The sequence below is a fragment of the Amblyomma mixtum genome, chromosome 5 (genome assembly GCF_055824585.1).
Source record: "Amblyomma mixtum isolate Tamu chromosome 5, ASM5582458v1, whole genome shotgun sequence".
Taxonomy (NCBI): Eukaryota; Metazoa; Arthropoda; class Arachnida; order Ixodida; family Ixodidae; genus Amblyomma; species Amblyomma mixtum.
Window position 1 is genome coordinate 71,885,857 of NC_143016.1, and position 24,901 is coordinate 71,910,757.

General features: G+C 47.6%; 2 protein-coding genes across 11 annotated transcripts in view; both read right to left on the reverse strand.

Moving 5' to 3' along the window:
• Positions 1-24,901, reverse strand: part of LOC149342632 (uncharacterized) — a 185,350-nt gene that overhangs the window by 43,106 nt on the left and 117,343 nt on the right. The window lies entirely within an intron of this gene.
• LOC149342634 (uncharacterized) lies at positions 657-24,077 on the reverse strand. 7 transcript variants are annotated; one of them, XM_089545039.1, is made up of 8 exons: positions 23,891-24,077; positions 23,283-23,385; positions 16,128-16,353; positions 14,967-15,141; positions 12,532-12,577; positions 7,532-7,769; positions 6,133-6,308; positions 657-1,057 (listed from the first exon to the last, which is right to left on the reverse strand). In XM_089545039.1, the coding sequence occupies exons 3-7, from the start codon at positions 16,281-16,283 to the stop codon at positions 6,189-6,191; spliced, it is 735 nt and encodes a 244-aa protein (XP_089401165.1). In that variant the 5' UTR covers positions 16,284-16,353; positions 23,283-23,385; positions 23,891-24,077; the 3' UTR covers positions 657-1,057; positions 6,133-6,188. The 7 variants fall into 7 exon arrangements, with proteins under 7 accessions (XP_089401165.1, XP_089401164.1, XP_089401163.1 ...); XM_089545038.1 differs by lacking the exon at positions 23,283-23,385 and having other exon boundaries at positions 23,891-24,076; XM_089545037.1 differs by having other exon boundaries at positions 16,128-23,385; positions 23,891-24,076.

Below are 24,901 nucleotides of genomic sequence, written 5' to 3' on the forward strand. Positions count from 1 at the left end.
GGTAAGAAGAAGGTGTTACTTTTTTGTCTGATTCTTTGTGTGCGCCGTACCGCACTTTTATTTACCATTGTTTGTGCTGAAGACAATCACTGTATTTGATATGTCCGGCTAATCATGTGTGCTCCGTGGAAGAGAAATTCGGGTTTAGGCGCTAACGCGCCGAGGCACATAGTCACGCTAGTCACATAGCCACGTTAGTCACATAGACACGCTATTTAAATGATTATTGTGATCAAATCAATAAACATGTGCGTGTACTCAAAAGACGCTCTTGGAAGCCAGCTTTATGCTGTAAATACGGCCGCAGGCGGCAAAGATCGTTAACTAGAACAAGGATCTCGAAACTAGACGATTGAAATAACCGAAAATCCATGTAAGTGAGAGTGGCTGTTCTTTTATTAGTGCATCTATGGTTGTGTCTGTGCGGCAGACAGAAAAGAAGTCAGGACCAAGTCTTTTTTGGCTAACGACAAACTATTAGAACAGCATTATCACTTTGCATTAGGCATTCCGCGCCATTTACAGGCGCAATTTTCAGGACCTCTAGAGTATTCCATACAGGTAAAAAAAAAACCATCCAAGACGATATAGAGGGAGAAGTCACAAATGTGTAGATATTACTTTTGCAAGAAAAACAACCACGCCGCAACACCAAGGCCCGTAAATGACAATTTTATTTCTCGCTGTGCTACAAGCTGAAAAATATTAAAAAAATTATTGCGAAATCTATAAACCAAATGAACGCCTGAAAAGAACAAACAAGCGTCTCTAGATTCGTAATGCTTTCCTAAACTATAATAACACAATAAAGAAGCAAATTAGCTATTATAACAGGTAAATATATGTTTTAAAACGCTGTACTCTCAAAGGGGATGTCTATAAGCTTTCACTGCAATACTGCAAGAACTAAATATCGTAAAACAAATCGATGAAGTTGAATATGCCGGATGCGGTCCCTGAATTGTCGTTGGTTGGAGGCACATCAAGCGCCGGCCTGTATTCTTCACTTATGCCGTAAGCTGCGAGTAGACGAGGTCATGATCGAGACGGTGTCAACCTGTGAGAACACAAACAGGGATGCAGAGTTAATGGTTTCTTATACAGAGGCAGAATAAATTTATTATTATTAGTATTATTATCATTATTCTTATGATTGTTAAAAGCAACAATGAGTATTGTTGGTAGCCTAAAATAGGTGAAATTTTCCGAAAAGAGAACCCCAGCGCTTACAACGAGATAATGCATTATAGTAATCATGACTAATTTCTCAGGATACAGCGTTGCTTGAGGTTATCTTGTGCAGCCGCAATAAAAGAGTTTACGCGTCGTATAGTAAGGTGAGTTGCGCTTATGCGATATTGCGAGTGGGTTACGAGGGACACCGTGGAAAAGGGCTCGTGGCTAGGTTCAGGGTTAGGATAAACTGAAGTGCCCTAAAAAATTTAAAATTTAAATTTAAAACTTGTTTCGGCCGCTTTCTTCAATATACAGGGTGTTTCACCTAAGACTTTCTGCAATTTTTAAAAATAAGCTATTTGAATTAGATGCGCGCTTTTTCCGGCATAGCATTGCCAGTGGTGTAGTACATCATAATGCAGCTAAGACTTGCTAACTAGCTGGCTTGTTAACCAATATATAATAGTTAAATTTTAAACTATTACCGTTGGGCTCCTTAATTATTGACAGGCATGTAGCCCACCGTAAGTAATGTCCATATCCGTTTTTAGAATTTCGAGAACGCGATTATCCTCGGCGCTGTGGCCCAACAAATTTTGGCTATTTCGACGAGTTAGGTTCACTGGAGAGGTTGCTTTGCCTGCAAGCTTCTCAAACCGCATGTATTTTGGCGCGATGTAGGCGAAATTTGTTGGGCCACAGCGCCGAGGATAATCGCGTTATCGAAATTCTAAAAACGGATATGGACATTACTTACGGTGGGCTGCATGCCTCTCAATAATTCAATAATTAAGGAGCCCAACGGTAATAGTTTAAAAGTTAACTATTAAATGGCCCGGATAATTGAATGGTCCAAAAAATGTTTAGCGGTTTTTCAGTGATGTCCAAAATTACTAGTCCAAATTAACGAAGTCTAAAAAATTTCTCGGTGAATGTGCTTTGTTGCTGAGTGGAATTGTGATGCATATTTTATTTACATAGGAGGCGCCAGCCATAACTGGCTGTAGCACTGTCTAGCTGTGGGGTACCAGTATACAGTGCATACGTGCTGTCCCCATTCCTTCGTATGCCCAGCTGTCCCTCACTGAGCCACTGACCGGTGTGGCTGAGTTGTGGCTGAGTTTATAACTTTCTCTCCCTTTTTAATTATGCCTATTGGCAAACATTTTGAATAAAAAAAAAGGCCTTATTTTTTTTTGCTGTGTGTCGTGAGTCTTTCGGCAATTCTAGCGGATAGGCACCCTGAGTTATAAAATGAACGCACGAGAAGGAGGTGATCAACAGTCTCGAAAGTAAAGGCATGCACTCGCCTCCGCGGTAGCCTACACAGCTAAATGGCCGCTTCACAAAAGCCTGTACTGATAAGTGGAAGTGTGTTTTACTTACGTGCATTTGCTTTCCATGTTAGACTGTGACACACGCACAAACACAAGCGCCTTGTTTTTTGTACATGACTTGGTGCTGCCTCAAAGTTTCTTTGTAACAGATTAATCGGGAATTTTTTCTCTGCTATAATACTGAAAGCCTTGTGAAGAAGCCCTACTTTTTACGCGCATATGGATTGTAGTGTCTTATATGAAAGCAGGTCGTATGCAGTGAAAACAGCGTTCTGTATGTAGCGAACAAGACACGTCGGCGCGAGTTTAAGCAGCTGCCAGTTAGGTTTCGCTTAGCCGATTTAATCCACGTTCGCACATTGATCCCGTAAAGCTGGACTTCTTTCATAAGGCTATTTTAACGTCGCACTGCTTATACACTGCTTTTTTCCCCATGCCATTTTCCTCGTGCTGTTATTCACTGTAACTCCCTCCCACCTCATCGATCTTCGTGTTGCTCTGATGAGTGCTCTTTTGTCATTTGCTGTTCCAAATTGAACTTTTTTTTATGTGGCACTTATCTTGCTTTATGGGTGAAGAAAATTAAAAATTATGCAGCAGAAATATGTGAATGGTAAAAAAAAGGAAGCCGAACACACAAACAACTTGCGCTCGATATACACGCACACTGATGTCATTACGTGCATTCAGCATCGACGATTATCTAAATTTCTTTGCCTGTTAGCTGGGCTGGTTAAAGGTGATATGCTTTGCACTACAGGGTGTTTCACCTAAGACTTTCTGCAATTTTTAAAAATAAGCTATTAGATGCGTGCTTTTTCTGGCATAGCATTGTCAGTGGTGTAGTACATCATAATGCAGCTAAGACGTGCTAACTAGCAGGCTTGTCAACCAATATTTAATAGTTAACTTTTAAACTATTACCGTTGGGCTCCTTAATTATTGAGAGGCATGCAGCCCACCGTAAGTAATGTCCATATCCGTTTTTAGAATTTCGATAACGCGATTATCCTCGGCGCTGTGGCCCAACAAATTTCGCCTACATCGCGCCAAAATACATGCGGTTTGAGAAGCTTGCAGGCAAAGCAACCTCTCCAGTGAACCTAACTCGTCGAAAGAGCCAAAATTTGTTGGGCCACAGCGCCGAGGATAATCGCGTTCTCGAAATTCTAAAAACGGATATGGACATTACTTACGGTGGGCTGCATGCCTCTCAATAATTAAGGAGCCCAACGGTAATAGTTTAAAAGTTAACTATTAAATATTGGTTGACAAGCCTGCTAGTTAGCACGTCTTAGCTGCATTATGATGTACTACACCACTGACAATGCTATGCCAGAAAAATCACGCATCTAATTCAAATAGCTTATTTTTAAAAATAGCAGAAACTCTTAGGTGAAACACCCTGCAGTGCAAAGCATATCACCTTTAACCAGCCCAGCTAACAGGCAAAGAAATTTAGATAATCGTCGATGCTGAATGCACGTAATGACATCAGTGTGCGTGTATATCGAGCGCAAGTTGTTTGTGTGTTCCGCTCCATTTTTTTTACCATTCACATATTTCTGCTGCATAATTTTTAATTTTCTTCACCCATAAAGCAAGGTAAGTGCCACATAAAAAAAAGTTCAATTTGGAACAGCAAATGACAAAAGAGCACTCATCAGAGCAACACGAAGATCGATGAGGTGGGAGGCAGTTACAGTGAATAACAGCACGACGAAAATGGCATGGGGAAAAAAAAAGCAGTGTATAAGCAGCGCGACGTTAAAATAGCCTTATGAAAGAACAGTCCAGCTTTACGGGATCAATGTGCGAACGTGGATTAAATCGGCTAAGCGAAACCTAACTGGCAGCTGCTTAAACTCGCACCGATGTGTCTTGTTCGCTACATACAGAACGCTGTTTTCACTGCATACGACCTGCTTTCATATAAGACACTACAATCCATACGCGTAAAAAGTAGGGCTTCTTCACAAGGCTTTCAGTATTATAGCAGAGAAAAAAATCCCGATTAATCTGTTACAAAGAAACTTTGAGGCAGCACCAAGTCATGTACAAAAAACAAGGCGCTTGTGTTTGTGCGTGTGTCACAGTCTAACATGGAAAGCAAATGCACGTAAGTAAAACACACTTCCACGTATCAGTACAGGCTTTTGTGAAGCGGCCATTTAGCTGTGTAGGCTACCGCCGAGGCGAGTGCATGCCTTTACTTTCGAGACTGTTGATCACCTCCTTCTCGTGCGTTTTACTCAGGGTGCCTATCCGCTAGAATTGCCGAAAGACTCACGACACACAGCAAAAAAAAGGCTTTTTTTTTATTCAAAATGTTTGCCAATAGGCATAATTAAAAAGGGAGAGAAAGTTATAAACTCAGCCACACCGGTCAGTGGCTCAGTGAGGGAGAGCTGGGCATACGAAGGAATGGGGACAGCACATATGCACTGCATACTGGTACCCCACAGCTAGATAGTGCTACAGCCAGGTATGGCTGGCGCCTCCTATGTAAATAAAATATGCATCACCATTCCACTCAGCAACAAAGCACATTCAACGAGAAATTTTTTAGACTTCGTTAATTTGGACTAGTAATTTTAGACATCAATGAAAAACCGCTAAACATTTTTTGGACCATTCAATTATTCGGGCCAGTTGTCATGTCCAACCAAGCCTGAAAAATCCATCCACAGCTGTACTTGGTTGCTGGAATGCTGTTTGTGCTTGTGTTTAAAAAAAGCCCCATTATGGCACCAGTTTACTGCCATCGACACCCAAGAGCAGGGAATGAGCACAAACACGAGCAATTAAACTTTTAAAGCTGAAACAAGGTGGCTTACGGTGAAACACGATTGTCTCACCAGCAGGAAGCTCAGGAATTTGTTGGCAGCGTTCTCGTAACAGCACTATATGCACCAGCGAAGCAACAATGCACAAATTAGCGGCTTATCTTCGTTTCACTGATGGCCAGTGATGCCATGATTAGGGCACAGCTCATTGTGGCAAAGCCAACTTGAATATGAGGTGGGTCCATAATGATAATTGGGAGCTTTATTATTGAAAGAATAGTGCTTCTTAATCCTGTGACACCAGAAATGCCTTAACTTGAGCATAAGTTTGAAATGCACCTTTCGGAAGCGATAAATTTGTTGAGGCAAGTTCGCAACATTAGCCGCAATGCATTTCTTTTGTGTTCGAATGAACGAACAAGGTGCAACGTGGCTGTTGAAGAAGAAAGCACGGAAGCATCAGACTACCCAAAACTTTCACTGGAAAAAAAGTTTTGGTTTGTTTTATGGGGTTTAACGTCCTAAACCGACTAAGGCTATGAGAGACGCCGTAGTGGAGGGCTTCGGAAATTTCGACCACCTGGGGTTCTTTAACGTACACTGACATCGCACAGTACACGGGCCTCTAGAATTTCTCCTCCAAAAAAATTCAACTGCCCCGGTTGGGATCGAACCCGCGTCTTTCGGGCCAGCAGCCGAGCACCATAACCACTGAGCCACCGCGGCGTCATACACTTTGGCAATTACTAGACAAATAAAAGGAAATAAAGGAGGGGAGGGATGCCATTTGGGCGAATGCACAGCAGATATTTCCAGCCAGTAGCATATCTAACCTTTCTGACGTCTGCCTCGGCTCTTGCCTCTTTTGGCTCCCTCGAGTTGGCTCCTCCTATCGGCATCGCCCTTTCCCGGTCTCGTTCTCCGTGCGTCTCCTTGTCGGGAACGGCGCCGTGTCCGCACTCGGGCTTCTTTTATCCGTGAGTGATTCACAACGCATTTGGAAGGATTCCTTGCATGGAGAGATAAATTATGTAGCTAGATTTTAAGTTACCAATTAAAATGTGGATGTTACAGACATCGTCATTTCAAGGATTAACAGTTCTAGCATGCAAGTAGAGGAGCTGGGAATTTTAGAAAGTAAGCAACAGGTTGGTTGCAGACGTTGCTATGGGCCCAGGCTACCGCTCTCACTATGACGAAGCAGAAACTTAGAATTCACCACAGTCTAGAAAAACAGACAACGGCAAGACCAGGACACTTCGAGGTGAGGTGCTGACCTCTACGAAGTTGTGTCGTCTTCCTGTCAGTCCACATCTGTTTTTGTGCACCGTGGCGATTCCACTGACGTGGATATAACTAGCCATGCAATTTGTCTATGCACATTCGTTCGTGATGCTAGCCTTCTGAAATCTGTTACCTCTTCTGTGTAAGAAAAGATCCCGCCGCACAATGAATCAACTGCTGGTAACATAAGGTGTGCGTAAGAACAAACAGAAAAAAAAGAAAGAAGGGCACCCAATTCAAGATCCGATAACTGCACAGCTTTTGAAGTCCGTAAAATAGGTATAATTTACAGTTATGTTAATGCCCAAAGAACAAAACTAAACAGCTTAAAATAATTCCCAAGATGACCCCCACAATCGAGCCCCAGAGGTCAAATCAGGCAAGCCAAAGGCCTTCTTGGAATACTAGAATACAAAGGCCTCTCAAGTATATCTCGAATTAACCCTGTCTTGTGCCAGCTGCGGTCGCCTTATCCCCCCCAAACTTCCTAAAGGCGCGTTCACACATGCCCAAAAATCCGGCGAGCGAAGCGCATTCGCTCGCCGCAAAAACAAGGCCCTGTTCTCACTTGTTCACGCGCGGGCGAGCCGGATTTGCCGCGCCGCGCTCCTGTTTCTCGCTTTTCCACACCGCGTCACTGCTAGCGGCATACACACATATAGTGAGAAAAGACTATTAATTTACGCTGTCTACATACCATAAGCGTATGCATGCTTTGTACGTTAAAGACAGGCGCATTCTCTCTTTTAGTTCAGCCATGGTGTGGTTTAAGCGATGATAAGCAAATAAAACATCTGAGCAACGGCGTACCTCGTGCTCATGTGCCCGGTTGTTTCGCCCTAACTCCTGCAAACACGCCGTTTCTAATTTGCGCCATCCCTATGCTTGTGTTTTTAGTGGCAGTGCGTCCATCTGACAGCCGTCATCGCAGGATCATTGCTCCCGTACCTGAGGCAGCGAAGAGCTGGTGCGGGATGAAGAGTGCACCGAACACTCCACGCTAAGGAATGCACCGGCCGAAGTGGTGGCCGTCCGAGCACGTGTTGTGCCGTGCAGAGTTTCGGCCGCTTCGTCCCACACGTGAGCCATCGCCTGGTGGACACGGCGTCTGTGGGCACCGAGTGAGGACCGTGGCTGCTCTTCTCCGGGGTCCAGGGAGTACAGACGGTGGCACCAGTACCTGCGGCTGGTACCGAAGAGAGAGAGAAAGGAAATTTTTAATGAGGAAAAGGTGGAAGGTCGGCCGGTGGCAACATGGCCCTGGCCTGCTACTCCACACAGGGGAAAGGGAAGGGGAGGAAAAGGAAAGTGCGAATGAAGGTTGATGATGGCATAGTACAATGAGTTTCACGGGTGATGTCGACACACACACACACACACACACACACACACACACACACACACACACACACACACACACACACACACACACACACACACACACACACACACACACACACACACACACACACACACACACACACACACACTCACACACACACACACACACACACACACACACACACACACACACACACACACACACACTGGCTGGCACTCCCATCGCGGTGAGTAGACGCACATAAAACTGGGGTCTGCAACACAAACACCGACACATGTCATTAACCATGTAGGTAGTGCACAGGCAGTCACAGACGGCTGTCCAGGCCTGTTTCACACAAAAAGTTGAGCACGGCCTTTGTCACACGGCACCAAGCAGAACGTCTCGCCCTGGCGCCCAGAAGAGTTTCCTCAGAGAGAGGGCGAGGGTCCAGCTGTTTCACGGTCGCCTCCAATGTTCTTCTTTCAGCAGTATAGTTGGGGCACTCGCAAAGAAGGTGTCCAATTGTCTTTGGAGTGTGGCACGGTACGCAATTTCGTTTATTTTCGATGCCGATCTTGTGGAGATAGTGTTTGGTGTAGGCGACGCCAAGCAGTAACCGGTGGAGTAAAGTCCCATAACGTCGCACCAGCTTACCGAAGGATAGCGTATGTGCATGTATAGAGGAAGCCCCGCTGAGAGACTGGCAATGACAACGCTCGCCTGACGGCCAGCTAACCACACACCTGTTGTCGGTACCTTGGTGGGGTCCGGTCGATTTATCGCGGACTCTAAAACTGGGAGCAAAAAATTCGAGGAGAACTTATCAAACCGATGCACTAGAGCTAACTCTTCACTACTTTTTTAGGTCAACGGAGCCATACGTTTCTCATGCGTGTAAATATGCAGGTTGCTCAATTTATACAAGTAAACAAAAACAGCCAGCACTTTTACGCGTCGTCATTTGTGTTTCCTCCTCGTCCTTGTATTTTTCTCCCTGATTGAAGCTTCCCGTGACGTCACCGTCTCTAGAAAAGCTCTATGAGTTATGGGGGTTTAAACTTCCCAAAGCGACTCAGGCTGTGAGGGACGCCGTAGTGAAGGGTTTCGGAATTTCGGCCGCCTGGTGTTCTTTAACCTGCACTGACATCGCACAGTACATCGGCTTCTCGGCCTCATGGCTAAGATCAAAGAGTAGTGTCTATGGAGAAGAAGACCACCTGACTTCGTGATTACTGAGAATTTTTGCCCCAAATATCAATCACCAGAGAAAAAGAAGAAGGAGTTTTTCCAAGCTTTAAGCATTTCGAAACCTGGTCTTCAACATTGATTGCGTGTGTCGTTGCAAAACTTGGGCAGTTCGAGCACTCACCATCCTCAAAAGTAGGACAGACATCCATAGCGTAAATGTGCAGTGAAGAGGATTATGATCTCGTATTTTTGCCGCGGGAACTCGATCTGCACGCTCCGAGCATAATAAAAACTTCGAGTATTGTCCAGTAGGGCGAATTTCCCGATTAAATCGAATTAAATGTCGCGACTTCCACCTTTTTTTTTAATTTTAACTCAGCTTCGAAAAAGAGGTGCAGTCAGCCAGCACGTGGAATGCTTTTCAGCCAGCCGCGTGGTGCCTTGCCGCTCTACCAACGGCAGAGTGATACGTACGTAGCGATCCTCGAAAAGCAAAGTGTACCCGCGTACTTTTATTTCCACAGGTTTAATTTGCGGCTACGTAGCCTCGGACACACTATTTATTGGCGGAAACCTAGAAAGTTAAATGAAAGCGAAAGCGAAAGCGAAGCAACCACTCGACTGGCTGACAGGAACTCCAGTGTTGACTGACTACTCCCCTTTTCGAAAGATTTAAAAAAAAAAAGGCGGCAACCGGATCTTTTATTCGATTTCATAGGGAAATCGGCCGTACAGGACACTATTCCGACCTTTCTAAGTTTGCTCGTAGTTTGTAGATGGAGTTCTCTCGGTAAAATTTCAAGTTTCTCTTTAGTGCACCTTTAACTGCCTTATTTACTGGGTTAATGAACTTCGGGAACTTCGAGCACGGGAATCGAGCTTCAGCTCGATTCCCGTGCGCGATGGCACAGACAACACATTTTATCTCAAACCCACCAGTATAACACCTCGCCGCCAATAATGCTCTCCAAAAGGAGGAGGACAAGAATTCAATTTCTTTTTATTCAATTACATTAAGCCCCTATAAGGGGTTTAACATAAGGGATGGCTAGATTTTAGAAAAAAGACAATAAGAGGAGTTTTTTTTACATTTTTAAGAAATGTAATGAGCAAGTGATGATAGCAACGTTTTTTCTGTCCATTACGTGCGATGTCAGTGCACGTTAAAGAACCCCAGGTGGTCGAAATTTCCGGAGCCCTCCACTACGGCGTCTCTCATAGCCTTACTCGCTTTGGGACGTTAAACACCATAAACCAAACCAAACCTTTACAACTCGCAGCATTCAGAGCGAACCCGAACCCCAACATGCTGCTACGACGATAAATACGGTAGATCGGACATACAAGTTCTTTGCGATGGCCGGTAAATCCAACTGCCTCTCAGCAGCCTCGCGGTAAGAACCCCAGGTGGTCGAAATTTCCGGAGCCCTTCACTACGGCGTCTCTCATAGCCTTAGTCGCTTTGGGACGTTAAACCCCATAAACCAAACCAAACCAAACCATTTTTATAGGCTGTTTGCACCATCAGTATGATATGTAGTACTAATGACATTGGACCGGTGTCAGATGCAGTATTGCGTAGTTGTATGTAATCGTTTCAGCGTTCAAAAAAGGGCAGCGGTTAGAATTCGATATCAACTTAAGGATAGTGCGTGCCATAATAGTGGGTTGCGCGTATTAAGGCGGCAGCCATTAATGCCTCATCGTTGTAAGCAGAAGTTGTGGACAGAAATGTCACGCTTTTCAATTGGTCGAAACGGTCGTGACGTCGCAGCGCGCGAATTTTTGAAACGGAGCCAATTGTACTTTGGCTAGTAAGAATGCAACCAATTACAGGTATGGTATAGTGATGTTCCAAGTAAGTGATAATGAAATGAGTTAATTGCTTAATTACCCAATAAGCCTAATTAACCTTTCTAGTCAGGTCAGATAAATAAATAAAACCGAGTAGGAAACTGGTCGAGCTCGGGAACCGAACGCCGGTCCTCGGAGTGCGAGACGAGCACGCTAACACTCCGCCATGCCAGAGCGATGGTTTGGAATAAACAAAGGCGCGACTGGTGAATACGGTGTCTTCGTTCACTCCCATCTTCCTCCCTTCCGGTCACGGCAAGGTTCAGGTGTCCACCGAGGTATGCGGGACTGATACATTCCCTTTCCTCAAAAACCAATTTACCGACGAGCAAGGCGTGAAACCGAACGGGCGATGGCGTTCTGTGGACTACTGGCAGCGTTGCAAGACACTGTCGCGTTCGACTCTAGAGGCGGAGCTTAACGTCTTAACCACACATCACAAGCAGCAACACTGCGCTTAAGGCTTTCGCCTCACCGCACTTTAGGTCAACAAAGTGCCCCCTGAATTTTTACGCGAGGGAAAAGAAACCTTTCTTTAACAGCCAAAGTAGAGGGAGGGGGGGGGGGGGACTGATTATGCGAGTGCATTCATTACTGTACTGTATAGTATTGTGGTCCATAATACAATACGCTAACCCCAGTAAAAGCAGCTTCAGAATGATCTAACAAATCTTGCCTGAGCAGAGCTTAAATCACCAAAGGGTCTTACAATGTGTAGCCTGTAGAAGATATTCTCAAAACGTGTCTTGGTTTATTCTCTGATTATCAGTTATTATTGTCAACCTGACTACGCCCGCTGCAATACAAAGGCCTCTCAAATATATCTTCAGTTAACACTGCCTTGTGCCAGCTGCGGTTTATTTTAGCGTTTTGCATATTAATTTTTACACCCAAAGTTTTGTACTGAGTATGTTTGTCATCGTTCATGCTTTTAAAATTGTCCATTGAATTTCTTAGCAAGTCAATTCATCTATGAAATGACTACCTTCGGTAAACACATGGCATTAAACAAATCGCGTCTCCAAGCCTGACATCTTTCTTTATTGGCAGTTATTTCATGTATAGTGATCTGTGGTGACTGTGCAGCCAATGTAGACACCTTCCACTATATTTGAGCATACCTTTTCTACACTCTGACTCTTCAATTGTGCACGGCTCCTCATAATCGGTTCCTCAAATGCTCTCTTATAATCAATGAAGGCAATTTATTGGAGCTATTACAATGAAGCAGGCTTTGGGGAATGTTTTTTCAACAAGCTTTCCAAGCGAGGAGATCTGGAATCAAGAAGCGCTTATGTTAGGTCAGGCTACCCGTGCGCGACTGATGTGGAACTGGCCTCATTTATTTTTTCATCGAATATCTTCCTATCAAGTTTTTTTTTTTCATTTCGGCTGGTTTTCCTGCCGCTAAACCTGCTAGCGGCACCCACTTCAGTTTGTTCTAATTGAAAACCATGAAACACACATTTGAAATATTTTCGCCGCAGGGCCGCGATGGGTATGGTACTGAGGGCTGGAAATTGTGCCATTGAAGCGGAGAAGATTCAGAATACAAATGACAGGAGACGGCACCGCCACTCACCAGCTTTGATCCTTTACGATGATCTCTGCAACTTTCGTGGTCTTATCTGTAGGCAACAATAGACAAAAGAAGAAAGTTCATTAGACAGTGGACAAGTGAATAGCGCAATGTCGAATAAGTTAGCATGCTAAGCAGAGGACACAGCTCGACAAATTTCGGATGGTGTCTCTATTTTCTGTAATTTCTGTAACAATGGCGCTGTAGTTCTCCCTTAAATTACATAGCATATTATAAGTAGTTTATCTTTCGGTAAGAACAGCACAAAAGTAATATCTTTTGGACCACGAAAGTGTAAAGAAGTTAAGCCAGGGCAGCCACAAAAACAATGTGCTTAAAGCAGAATTTGAAGGAGCTGTGAGGAATTGTAATAACGCTAACAATAGCATACGAAAAATGGATTTAGTGTAGAAGAAGTCGATTAGCAGAAAAAACTTAATTCTCAACTAAAAAAGAAGGCAGCGGAGTTGCGAATATCTTGAACACTTGTTGAAATCGATTATCTTTGTAGGTGCAGATTATACGAAAATTAGCTGCTGTTCCACTACTGCTGAACTACAAGCGGCTTGGCGTCTGTAACGCTCGGTGCGTTCCGGACACTGGATAGGCAGCGCACTCAACCTGACAGGTGGTAGTTAATGGTTTATCGCAGCAGTTTGCACTCCAAATGAACGCTGCGGCCTATTGCAAAAGTGCCGCGTGTCTGCCACTTCGTAATCAGCGCTAACGCATGCAGCATAAGTCACTAATCACCCCACGTACCTATTAGCGCGATTCAGGCGTCCATTGACCAAAGGAAACAGTTATGCGCACTTGATTTAATAAAAATCATCGGAGTGTAAAACGGTGTCAACTCGAACGCCGATGAATACAATGAACGCCGATGGCCTATGGCTTCAGTGCCGCTTTTGTGGCACAACGTTGTCAATGCCAACGTATGCAGAGCACAACTGTCACTACCGTCGCGCAGGCTAAAAGACGACTGACGCGTCCGCTGTACGAAGAGGCCAGTTATGCGCCTTTCCTTTGCTTTCCAAGCTCCCGCTCCACTGGTTCGTAGCTTAAAGTGCCACTAAGGTGTCCACTGTCCTAGAGGGTCAGTTTGCCTCTTTGCTTTCGAAGTTCAAGGCCTTTTGAAGGCGAAAACTAGGCATATGGCAATCGAATCTCGAGGTCCCATAGCGAAGCTTTCGATTCAAAAGCTGTAAATACATCGAGTACCTTGAGAGCTCCGGGTATCTGCAAGAGTTTCATGGCTCCCTGATAATGCCGCTAACGCATCTAAGGGGCAGAAAGTATACAAAGATAGGTCTTAATGTATATCTAACCAGTCTCCTCTCTCCGCCCCCTGCATTTAATGAAATAAATATTTTCATAATCTTCCCGTAATCTGTGGAAAGGCACAAGCGCACGAACGACACTCTTATTCACGGGTTAGCTTTGGGACGCGCGTTCTGCGCCAGTCGCCGTGTTCTGAGCACTATATTCCCATTCATCCATGGCCATTTCACACTGCAACCGCATTACCTAGCGGAGGTAATTCAAACAGCCCACAACGATCTCAAAGTACAACACTGACGACATTACTATACAATTCATCAGTGGCCTAGAAGGTCGGGACGTCCTTAAACCACCATTACGTTGTGCACAGTATTCAATAAACAACAGCAACAGCGCTTTAAAATAAAAATGGCAAGCCGGGACTCAAAACCCTTGCCCTTTGGGTTAAGAACCAGTCGCGCTGCTCTTTGACCACCGAGAGGTTCGGTTTGCGGGCGATAAATGGAGGCCTTCAGTGAGCGCCTCGCACCGTAGAGTACTCTGAAGAACGGTTAACATCTTCTACTTAATTAAGAGGAAAAATTAAAGTCACCAATGCTTGTCGCCAGTTAACAACGGCTATGCGTACGACAAACCGAAATCCCCTCGCCGCGTCATAGTGGCACCCTAGTGCCACTAGGACGTAGTGGCACCCTAGTGCCGGTGTCAGTAAACCTTGCTAAAGCCTGCCCACGCAACTTTTGAAAGGGAACAAAAAGTGAAAAGGGTTGAAAAAAAGCGAAGGCTGATGTGCTCGAAAGGTAGATTATGATGGCTGCTTTTGAGGTCATATGCCTGCAGTCCGTCATGCCCATGCTCTAAACGACTAACGGTAGGCAGGATCTGATGTACACGCGCCTCCTTGCGGTGGTTTCTCCATTTCGCTTTGTAATAAGATGATGATGGATGGTACACCACCATAACTGCAAGATAACTGCATTTCTGTTATATTACTGGTTAGCTTTAGGATACGCGAACTCGTAAGGTCGGGATTATTTTTGCTGGCGCTAAATACCTGCCCTGTTCACGTGAGCGGGGCTCCTTCTGACGACGTCGTGTGTTCTCGCCATTGTTTGCAACATCAGGTTGTGCATTGTGTTGCTCACTGATTGGCTCACCAATATTTGCTGCACTGCTTGGATCCATGGCGGCTGGCCACGGATGGGTCGGTGGCCTGCGCGCTGCATTAGGCGCCAGCTGCGCGAACCAAGTCTCGGGAGGGATCCTGTCGTTGGTACCCCGAAGCCTCGGCGGTGATGTTACACCTCGGCAATGCCTGTCCATCGGTGCTTGCTCGTGTTGAGGATTAGAAAACACATCCTTGAACATCGCCATACTTTATGCATTTTAAATATAGGCTGGCCTGAAAGCGGCGCTTTGGAATGAGAACTTTCCAGAAGGTAGGCAAATAACAGCGACTGCCCTAAGCAATGTCAACCGCCAATAAACTTGTCCTACTAATTTCCTGTTATCTTTTTGCTGCCATATTTCTAATAACATAAATATTTTGTTTGTGGAGCCTGCGTAATAAACAAAAACGCGAAACATGCACACGTGTATAATGAAAGTGACAATGAAGTGCGCAATTTGGACAAGAGCGTTCCAGAATAAATAAAAACTTGTGGTTAGGTGTGGATGCTTGCACGCTCCTTCATATTTGTTGTATTGCGGTGGGCTGTTAAGTTTAATTTAGCTGGACTGCATTGAGGCAGCATTCAATGTTTGCTTTGATCGAAATATCGTCCGCACAAGTAACGTTAATGAACTGAACGCTAGTGCGACGCGACACAATTATAGTTGTCCAAAGGGACCGTAAGGTAAAAATTAACCGATACCTAGACGATGCATGCCCAGCCTGGGTTGTGGCAACACAACGAATCCGTCGAGGCGTTTGTCGTAATTTACGCATGTGTCATGCTTAGTCATTCACGTCGCACCCATCATGTGTGATCACGTGAGCTGACACTTGACACCAGAAGCCACCAAAAGAGCCGATGAGCTCCTGATGCTGTTGAATAACATAGGCTGTACACACCTGCACTGGCCTATTTTCTCGATATCACCACATTTCCTCGCAGAACCAAATAACCATGAATCCCTTGTAACGACAGTGAACTGCCTTTCCGTGACAAACCGAGAATCTCAAGCCAGCTTTGATCCAGTACATCTTAAACACCCTTGGCGTGGAGGAAGCCTTGAAAGAGCCGCAGAGTAACTTCGCAGAAATTTGTGCTCTATTTGCCTGCAATAACCGAAAGCTGGTGCGTGTTGTCGCATACCTGCGTAGTCGCTAGAGCGGCGCTGGACTGTGAGCAGGGAAAGAGCAGCGAGTCGTGACGGAGACTGCGTGGAGCCAAGGTGGTGGCCAACGTGGGCAGCGCGTTTTTTAACTCGCCAGTGTCCCCGAAGTCTGGTCGCCGTCGCATGGGTCCCATCAGCTGTCGCACGGCTCTTGTGTAGAATGGCGGCGCCCAAATGATCGCCTAAGATTATGCTTTAGTCCAGCTGCAAAAATAAAAATATTAATTACCAGAAGAGCTTGGCAGAAGAGAGAAGAGGGAGGGAGGAAGGTGGGAGCTAAAAAAGATAGAGAGAAAGAGGTGCTGCGTTGGAGGGCTCCGGAATTATTTCGACCACCTGGGGATCTTTAACGTGCGCTGACATCGCACAGCACACGGGGGCCGTTATCGTTTCGCATCCATCGAAACACGGCCGCCGCGGACGGGTAAGAACCCGCGTCCGTACATGATCGTGGTGTCCATCCGTGGTCGTGGCGTCGGTCCATGCTCGCGGTGTCCGTCCTTGCACTGGGACCGTGCCAACTGTGGCCTCACCTCCGCGCAGCGGCGCAACCTCCTCCGTAATTTCCATTCCTTAAATGCATTTTCTTTACTACGGCCCCTCTGTCTATACGGTGCGGTTCGTCAGTCCACCGCGACGGTTACTAGGCAACGGCTTTTGCAGCCTAACAAAAAAGCGTGATTGAGGCGTCCAGCGATCCAGGGAGCCAGTTATGAGAGCTGCCTTTCCTTAAAATGGTTTGGTTTGGTTTGGTTTATGGGGTTTAACGTCCCAAAGCGACTAAGGCTATGAGAGACGCCGTAGTGGAGGGCTCCGGAAATTTCGACCACCTGGGGTTCTTGAGAGTGGCTGGCTGGACGTGGCGTGGATCGGACGATCGTGCGAACGCTCCTCGCTTCACCCATGCCCACCGCTGAATTCAGCGACGGTCAACACCGCTCTCGCCTGGATTTCGTGTTTGAAGCTCGGATAACGCCGTCGAAAGCATCGGCAAGTCCCTTTTTGCCTGTTTGTGCGGACTTTTTTGCGATTCGGCTCTCGCCGGTACGCAGGGCCCGCTAGGCCTACGCCAGGCCTAGCGACCCCGCTCTGACGGGGCTGTGCCGCATTTTCTGAGTGGGATCTTCGCCCAACATTGGATATGGAAGTCACCGTGGAGGGGACTGATATAGCCCCCGAAGAAGTTTCGCACCAATATGGTTGGTTCACCGTCGGTGAATCTCAACGATCCGGTCACGAACGCCGAAGGACTGACCCCGCGGCACACAATGGAACCGATAGCGCCCAGGGACAGGGCAGCATGCGGCAATCTGCCGACTCCTTTGCGAAAAAGATTGGCCGACGACTTGCTCGACAATCGGTGGCGTCGAACCTACCTCGCCTACCCAAGGGCGTAACCAAAGTGATACTCCGGCCATCGGGCGGCCTCCGTATACTCGAGTGCTGTGGCCAACTCGGAATCTTTCAACTCATTCGTGACGCCGCGGGTGTAACCTTGGCGGAATCTTCTGAAGACTGCATGCTCCTCAACTTCAAGCAACACACCATACTGGTGGCCACCCATTCCGCGGCACGAGTGGAATGCTACTTAAGCATCCAGGAGCTCACCTACGGGGAGAACAAGATCGCCATCACCTCGTATGTCGCCACGCCGGACGGCAGTAGCAAAGGAGTGATCCAAGGCGTTCCCAAACATCTATCGGACGCTGTCATCCTAGCGAACCTTCAGCATCCCAGAAATCCTCCAATATGTGGTGTCCGGCGCATGGGTGCGCAGTCGCAGACGGTCCTCATTCTCTTCAACGGTGAGAGAGTTCCCCGTTGGATCAGCTTCGGCGGTGACATGATTCGTTGCTGCCTCTACAAAAAAAAAATACGAAGTGTGTTCTTTGTGCGGACAACTCGGACATCGCAGAGACTTTTTCCCGGACCCGAAAAACGCTCGCTGCCGCGGATGCGGCATGGCCAACCCTCCTGAAACGCATACCTGTGAGCCTAAGTGTGCCTTGTGCGGTAAGGGCCATGAGCTGGGCAGCAACAAATGCCGCGAGATCTACCGCACTCCATACATTGTGACCAAACGCCGCTGGGAACAGGAACGCCAACATCAGACCCAGAATAGCCAAGAGACGCCGCAGTCTAAAGAGCGACGCAGCCGCTCCAAAAGCAGGGGGCGGACGGACTATAGACATCGATCCAGCTCTTTTCCACGACTGCAACAGAGAGGGCGGTCCGCCTCCAAATCCAGGACTCCTTCACACCAGCCACGGAACCCCGGTTTGAACCAGGACGCCGTCGGCACGCAAAAGGTAGGCTGGGCAGATAAAGCCTCCCAGAAATCTAACTCCAACCCCTCTGAGCTAGCAGACCTGAAAGTGCTGGTAGGGAAATTACTTCGCGAGGTGGAGGAACTAAAGAAAGAAAATGCCGCTCTAAAACAGCACAAATGCAGACTGGGTCACCGCCTATGACTGGTGGCGCCAATAACCCTACCCCCTCTACCTCCGCCGGAGCGGACATGCATGTTGAATCACCGCGGGCACCCCCGCCTAAGCGAAAAGCGGGCGGTTCCCTCTCCGAAGACCAAAAACTAGCCGACAGCATTCACAAAATTGAAGAAGCGCAAACGCAGACTACTAACACCCTCATTCAAATGCAGCTTACAATGACTTCCATCATGGAAGAATTATGCAGACACCGGCAGGAATTACTTAACTTAGGCACCTGGCAGCAGGAAGCAGAGAGTAGGCTTTTTCCCGTCAAAATTCGCAAATCCGCTTCTTCTGAAGCGGTATCAGACTAGCACAATATGGCTCCACAACCAAACTACACCATCTGGCAGTGGAACTGCCGAGGATTTAGCCGCAAACGAGCTGTACTCCAACAATTCCTCCACAATAGGGACGGACCGGACTTAATCGCACTACAAGAGACACAAACCAATAGCAAGCTAGCTGGATATCAATCCTTTTCATCGGGGGGTGAAACGCTTGGAGTCACGACTCTCGTGAAACGAAATATTACGGTTGTCCAGCACGATACCCCAGTCACAAATGTCACACACGTGCTAGTCGAATTAATTCCGCCTAGGAAACCTGACCACAGTCTGTTTGTGCTGAATGTCTATAGCAGCCCAAAGTTACGGAAAGCAAGCTTTGGCCCGCTCTTTCAGGCGACCCTGAAAATTGCAGGCAATCACCCCGTCATTTTCACGGGAGACTTTAATGCCCAACACCCGGCTTGGGGGTACCCACAGGAGGACATTAAAGGTAGAAAATTGTGGCTCACCGCACAACAGTGTGGGTTGACTCTTCTTACAGACCCAGTAGTCCCCACCCGCTGCGGCAACAGTGTTTCCAGGGATACGACTCCCGATCTGACTTTTGCTAAAAATTCGGGCACTCCAACATGGATAAACACTCAACAAAATTTCGGCAGCGATCACTACATATTGGAAATAGTGGCTTCAACTGGCCCCAAGCGTCGTAGCGCTCGAGCTCCCACCCTTGTCGATTGGGACATGTTCCGCGCTAAAAGGGCCGCCGAGAAGCTGATACCCCCGATATACTAGACATAGATATCTGGGCACAGGATCTTTGTCAAGATACCAAGGCAGCCACCCGTACGTTAGAGCAGGCTGACCACCTGGAGATTGCGGACAGCCGGCTTCTTCACCTATGGGAGGCAAAGAGAGGACTCGAGAACCGACTCAAACGACAGCGGTGGAACCGCAATCTGCGCAGAAGAATAGCTAGGCTAAACAAGGAGATCGAGGATCATGCGGTCAAACTTACTCAGCAAAACTGGGAGGACATATGCAACCGCATGGATCGCAATATGGGAGTCTCTAAGACTTGGAACTTGCTCCGTCATCTACTTGACCCTGCAGGTAGCAAAACCACCCAGAGGCAGAACCTGCAAAAGCTTGTGCATGCATACACAGGCACACCAGAGGACCTTTTCCTTGAACTTAAAGACAGATATATTGGCAATGCTCCTATCCAAGCCTTCCCAGATTATGCTGGTCCGGAAAACACGCAGCTCGACTCCCCGATTACTGTGGATGAGGTTAGGGCAGAGATTGCCAGGCTAAACTGTAAATCCGCCTCTGGCCCAGATGCAGTATCCAACAAGATCCTCCGCAACCTAGATGAACAGTCGCTACAATCACTAACTGAGTATATGCAGAAATGCTGGTCGGAGGGCTCAATCCCACAAATATGGAAAACGGCAGAGATCATTCTCATTCCAAAACCTGGGAAGGCACTCAGCCTTGAGAACCTCAGGCCAATTTCGCTCACGTCTTGTGTGGGTAAGCTCATGGAGCACGTAGTTCATATCCGCCTCAACCGGTTTATGGAGGAGAACGAGCTTTACCCCCAAACCATGATTGGCTTTCGACCAAAACTTTCTACGCAGGATGTAATGCTTCAGCTCAAACATCAGATTATTGAGGCAAAAACGCGGGACACCAGAATAATTCTTGGACTCGACCTGGAAAAGGCCTTTGATAATGTCAGACATGATGCGATCTTGGAGAACCTTCATGAACTCGGAGTGGGAGCCCGCACCTTCAACTACATTCGCGACTTTCTCTCAGGTAGAAAGGCGCATTTTCAAGTAGGAGGTCTCCACTCGCGTGACTTCCCCCTCGGCAACAAGGGTACCCCGCAGGGATCGGTCCTGTCACCCTTTCTCTTCAACGTTGCAATGTTGAAACTTCCACACCAATTAGCGCAGATCCCGCAACCCCACCACAGCCTCTATGCTGACGATATCACCTTGTGGACCGCCGAGGGCAGTGATGCCGAAATTGAAGAGAGACTCCAGCGTGCCATCGATATCGTGGGGAGCTATGTAGACCCCAGGGGGCTGCGGTGCTCTCCAGCCAAATCTGAATTTCTCATATACCGCAAAATCAGATCCTTTGCGCAACCCCCACCGGCCATCTAACTCAGTATTCGTGGAGTCCCCATTCCTCGAGTACCCAAAATTAAAATCTTGGGCCTAATTCTACAAGTACACGGCTTCAATGGTGACGTAATTCAGAAGCTTCAGGGAACCTCGCAGCAAATTATGCGACTCATTCGCCGCATTAGTAACCGGCACTCGGGCTTGAAGGAAAGCAATACTCTCCGTTTAGTACAAGCCTTTGTGATCAGCCGCATAGCTTACGTATGCCCTTACCTACATCTCAAGTCAGCTGAAAAAGAGAAAGTGGAAGCCATAATCAGAAAATGCGTAAAACAGGCAGTTGGGCTACCCATGCACACAGCGACTGAGAAAGTCTTAGGTCTCGGTCTTCATACACTAAGTGAGATTATTGAAGCGGTAACCGTCTCGCAGTACGAACGACTAACGGCCACCCCAACTGGCAGACACATTCTGTCCACACTCGGCATAACATACGAACGACAAGGCGGACCAACAACTGACCTTCCCAAACATATACGCCAGCTTCTGGTCATTCCTCCACTACCTCGGAACATGCACCCCGATTTCCACGCTGAACGTCGTGCAGAGAGAGCCAAATCATTAGGCAAACGCTTCCTTAATGATACCTCTGTGGTATATGTTGATGCAGCAGATTCTTCGGCTGACAAGATGGTAGCTGTGGTCACCACGGAATGTGGTACACTCATAACGGGGGGCACTATACGCACTCAGCACACACATGTTGGAGAAAAAAACAGCCATTGCTCTAGCCATTGCGGGATCCTCGGCAGAAACCATTGTCAGCGACTCAAAATTGGCAATACGTAACTACACGTTTGGAAGAATCTCTCCACAAACGGCACGGATTCTGCTAAATTATCAGCCCACGCGGCGCATTCGCCTAATCTGGACGCCTGCTCATGCCTCCCTTGCTGGTAATGAGGCGGCTCATAACCTAGCTCGAGAACTATCCCGCCGAGCTGGGTCGTGCAGTACACCCGCCCTATACTCCGGCAAGGACAGGTTGTTTTCTTACAGAGAAATCCTGCAGCACTACAGGCTTGCAAGACTCAGATTTCCCCCAGCAGATAAAACGCTTTCCAAGCAACAGGCGAAAGCCTGGCGTAAACTTCAAACTAAAACCTATCCAAATCCCCAATTGTGTAGCTTCTATTCGGATGGACTGTACTCAGACAAATGCAAAAATTGTGATGCCAAAGCCGATCTAAATCATATGATCTGGAACTGCCCGCAGTGCCTACCCGCGAGTCGCTTCATTACCGACTCTGATCACTGGGAGGCTCTATTGCTCAGCCCTGACCCGGGGACACAGATCAAGCTCCTCCAGCTGGCTGAAGACGCCGCCGCTGCCCAAGGGATAGCGGCCGCCGTTTAAGCGGGGGGCGACTTCGGGTCGCTCCTCTATATCCGCTGGAAATAAAGTTCCACCACCACCACCACCACCTGGGGTTCTTTAACGTGCACTGACATCGCACAGTACACGGGCCTCGAATTTCTTCTCCAAACAAATTCAACCGCCGCGGCCGGGATCGAACCCGCGTCTTTCGGGTCAGCAGCCGAGCACCATAGCCACTGAGCCACCGCGGCGGCTTTTCCTTAAAATGATCGGTGTAAAACGCCAACGCCAGTGAACACAATGAACGCCGAACGCACAACGGCGACGCCAAACGGGCGCCAAAGAGCTGCGCTCAAAACAGTACAATCGAAATGAAGACCACAGTCACCAAAGACAATAAAAACCTCACATGCGGGAAGCCCGCCAAGCGCCAAACTGTTCGGGGAAGCGGTGGTGGGTTGACCTCAAGGCTTTCGCCAAGCACACTTTAAAATTTCCAGTCTTTTCGGTACTTTTTTCGGCTCAGTAGCTCAGCGTTCTTACTTACTTTCCGATCTTAGGGGTAGCTACTTGTGCTCTCTAAATAGATACCAGAGGTGCGCAATGTAGACTGAATATGCTGGATATGTATCGAAAGAAAGAATGTTACGGGGACATTATGATATAGGTTTAGAAAATCCATCCTTTGAATCTGGCCGGAGATCATAGAGGTGAGAAAGCTGTTCAGAGCATGAAACTAACATCTGAAAGACGATAAAAATCGAAAATTGGGGAGCACAAGAAATTGGAAAATAAGCTGATACATGCGAGAGCCAAAACGGGTCATAACATCTACACCTACTGCAACGCACGTGGGAGGCGATGGTGACTCCGGTAGAAGACAGCTGATGAGAGCGCCAGTCGTTACAACGTTGGCGACAGCCTTTCAATGAACCAGTACTGACCTGGAAGCATTGAATTTCACTTTAGAGCTGAGCATCATGCCGTTAGTGTTGCGACGTAATGCAATAAGTGCAACAAAAATGATCAGAAGCGTTTTCGAGACCACTACAAGAATTACAGCTGCTGAAAGGCTTCCATGCTTCCAAGCAAACTTTACGTTCTAACGTAATGCACTGATTTGAAGGTGATCGTTTAAGGCCAAGCTTAGCTGAGCTGAGGCGCTCCACGAGAACGTATGTTCAAACCCAACAAGGTGTAATAACACCCCAATGTGCCAGCGTTCTGCACTTACTACATCCTGCACCGTGACTACGTCGGGAAAATAACCATCGAAACCAGGAAACCTGGATGCAACACCTTGCAATAGATCACCTTCGAATGAATTCCAACAGCTCGGTGCCCTACGCCTGACACCAGACAGAGAATTGCCGGATGGCTCCAGAGGAATCGCATTCAGGGAACGCTGCGAAGTGCGTAATAAGGGTGCGAATAAAAAGACTTTCTTACTTGGCGTAGATCGTCGTGGACAGCTGCTGGAGCTCAAAAAAGGCCGGCTGCCGTGTAAAAAAGGAAAGCGCGAGGAACTTGGAGAAAGGACGCGAGGAGAACGTGCTGCTCGTGCGCTGCCGACGGATCAACTAGTGAGAAGAGAGGACAGCACGTCAAAAGAAGATAAAGCGTGAGGACATCATCATCATCATTATCCCCCCACGCACACTCTCACATATCTATACTGCCTTCGGGTAAACCCACCACCGCTTCCCCGAACCGCTTGGCACGTGGCGGGCTTGACTGACTGAGAGAGAGAATGATGAAAAGGGAAAAGGATATTGCACGGGCCTGCCAAGTGGCTCCAGCCTAGCCACCACACCTGCCACGTGCAGATAGAGGAGAGTTAAAAGATCAGAGGAAAGAGAAAAAGAAAAGAAAGGACAAGACGCGCGTCGCAGCAAAAACCGCGTCCGCCGAAGCGGACGCAGGCAGAAAAAACAGATAAGCGGCCGTAGCCGCGATTCGTCGCCTGTATACAAATACTTTGCTGTGCCCGACAGCTCTCAAACACTTCGACCCTTCTTTCTCTGGCAGCTGTCCGCACCCTGCGGAGAAGTCTTCGGACATCTACCACATGGTGTGGGCCTGCCCCTCCAAGCCTGCTATCCCCCCTCACCCCAACCCAACCCGGGAGGACTGGGAGGCGACCCTGCCCGGTGCTCGGACGTGCAGGCCCAACGGGCCCTTGTCGCGCGAGCCCGGGCGGCGGCCGACGCCACTGGGGTCCCGAACTAGAGACCTCCACCTAGTACTTGTGAGGGCTGGCCCCCTCTGTGTCAGCTAATACCTCACCTCCTGAAGTGTATCTCTACATAAATGTTTTCCACCACCACCACCGCGTGGCGGGCCTTCCGCATGTGCGGTTTTTAAGGCGAAAGCCTTTAATGCCTCATACTGTCGCTAGCAGACGCGTCGGCAGCCTTATCGACGGACGCGTCGGCAGGAGTGTCGACAGACGCGTCGGCA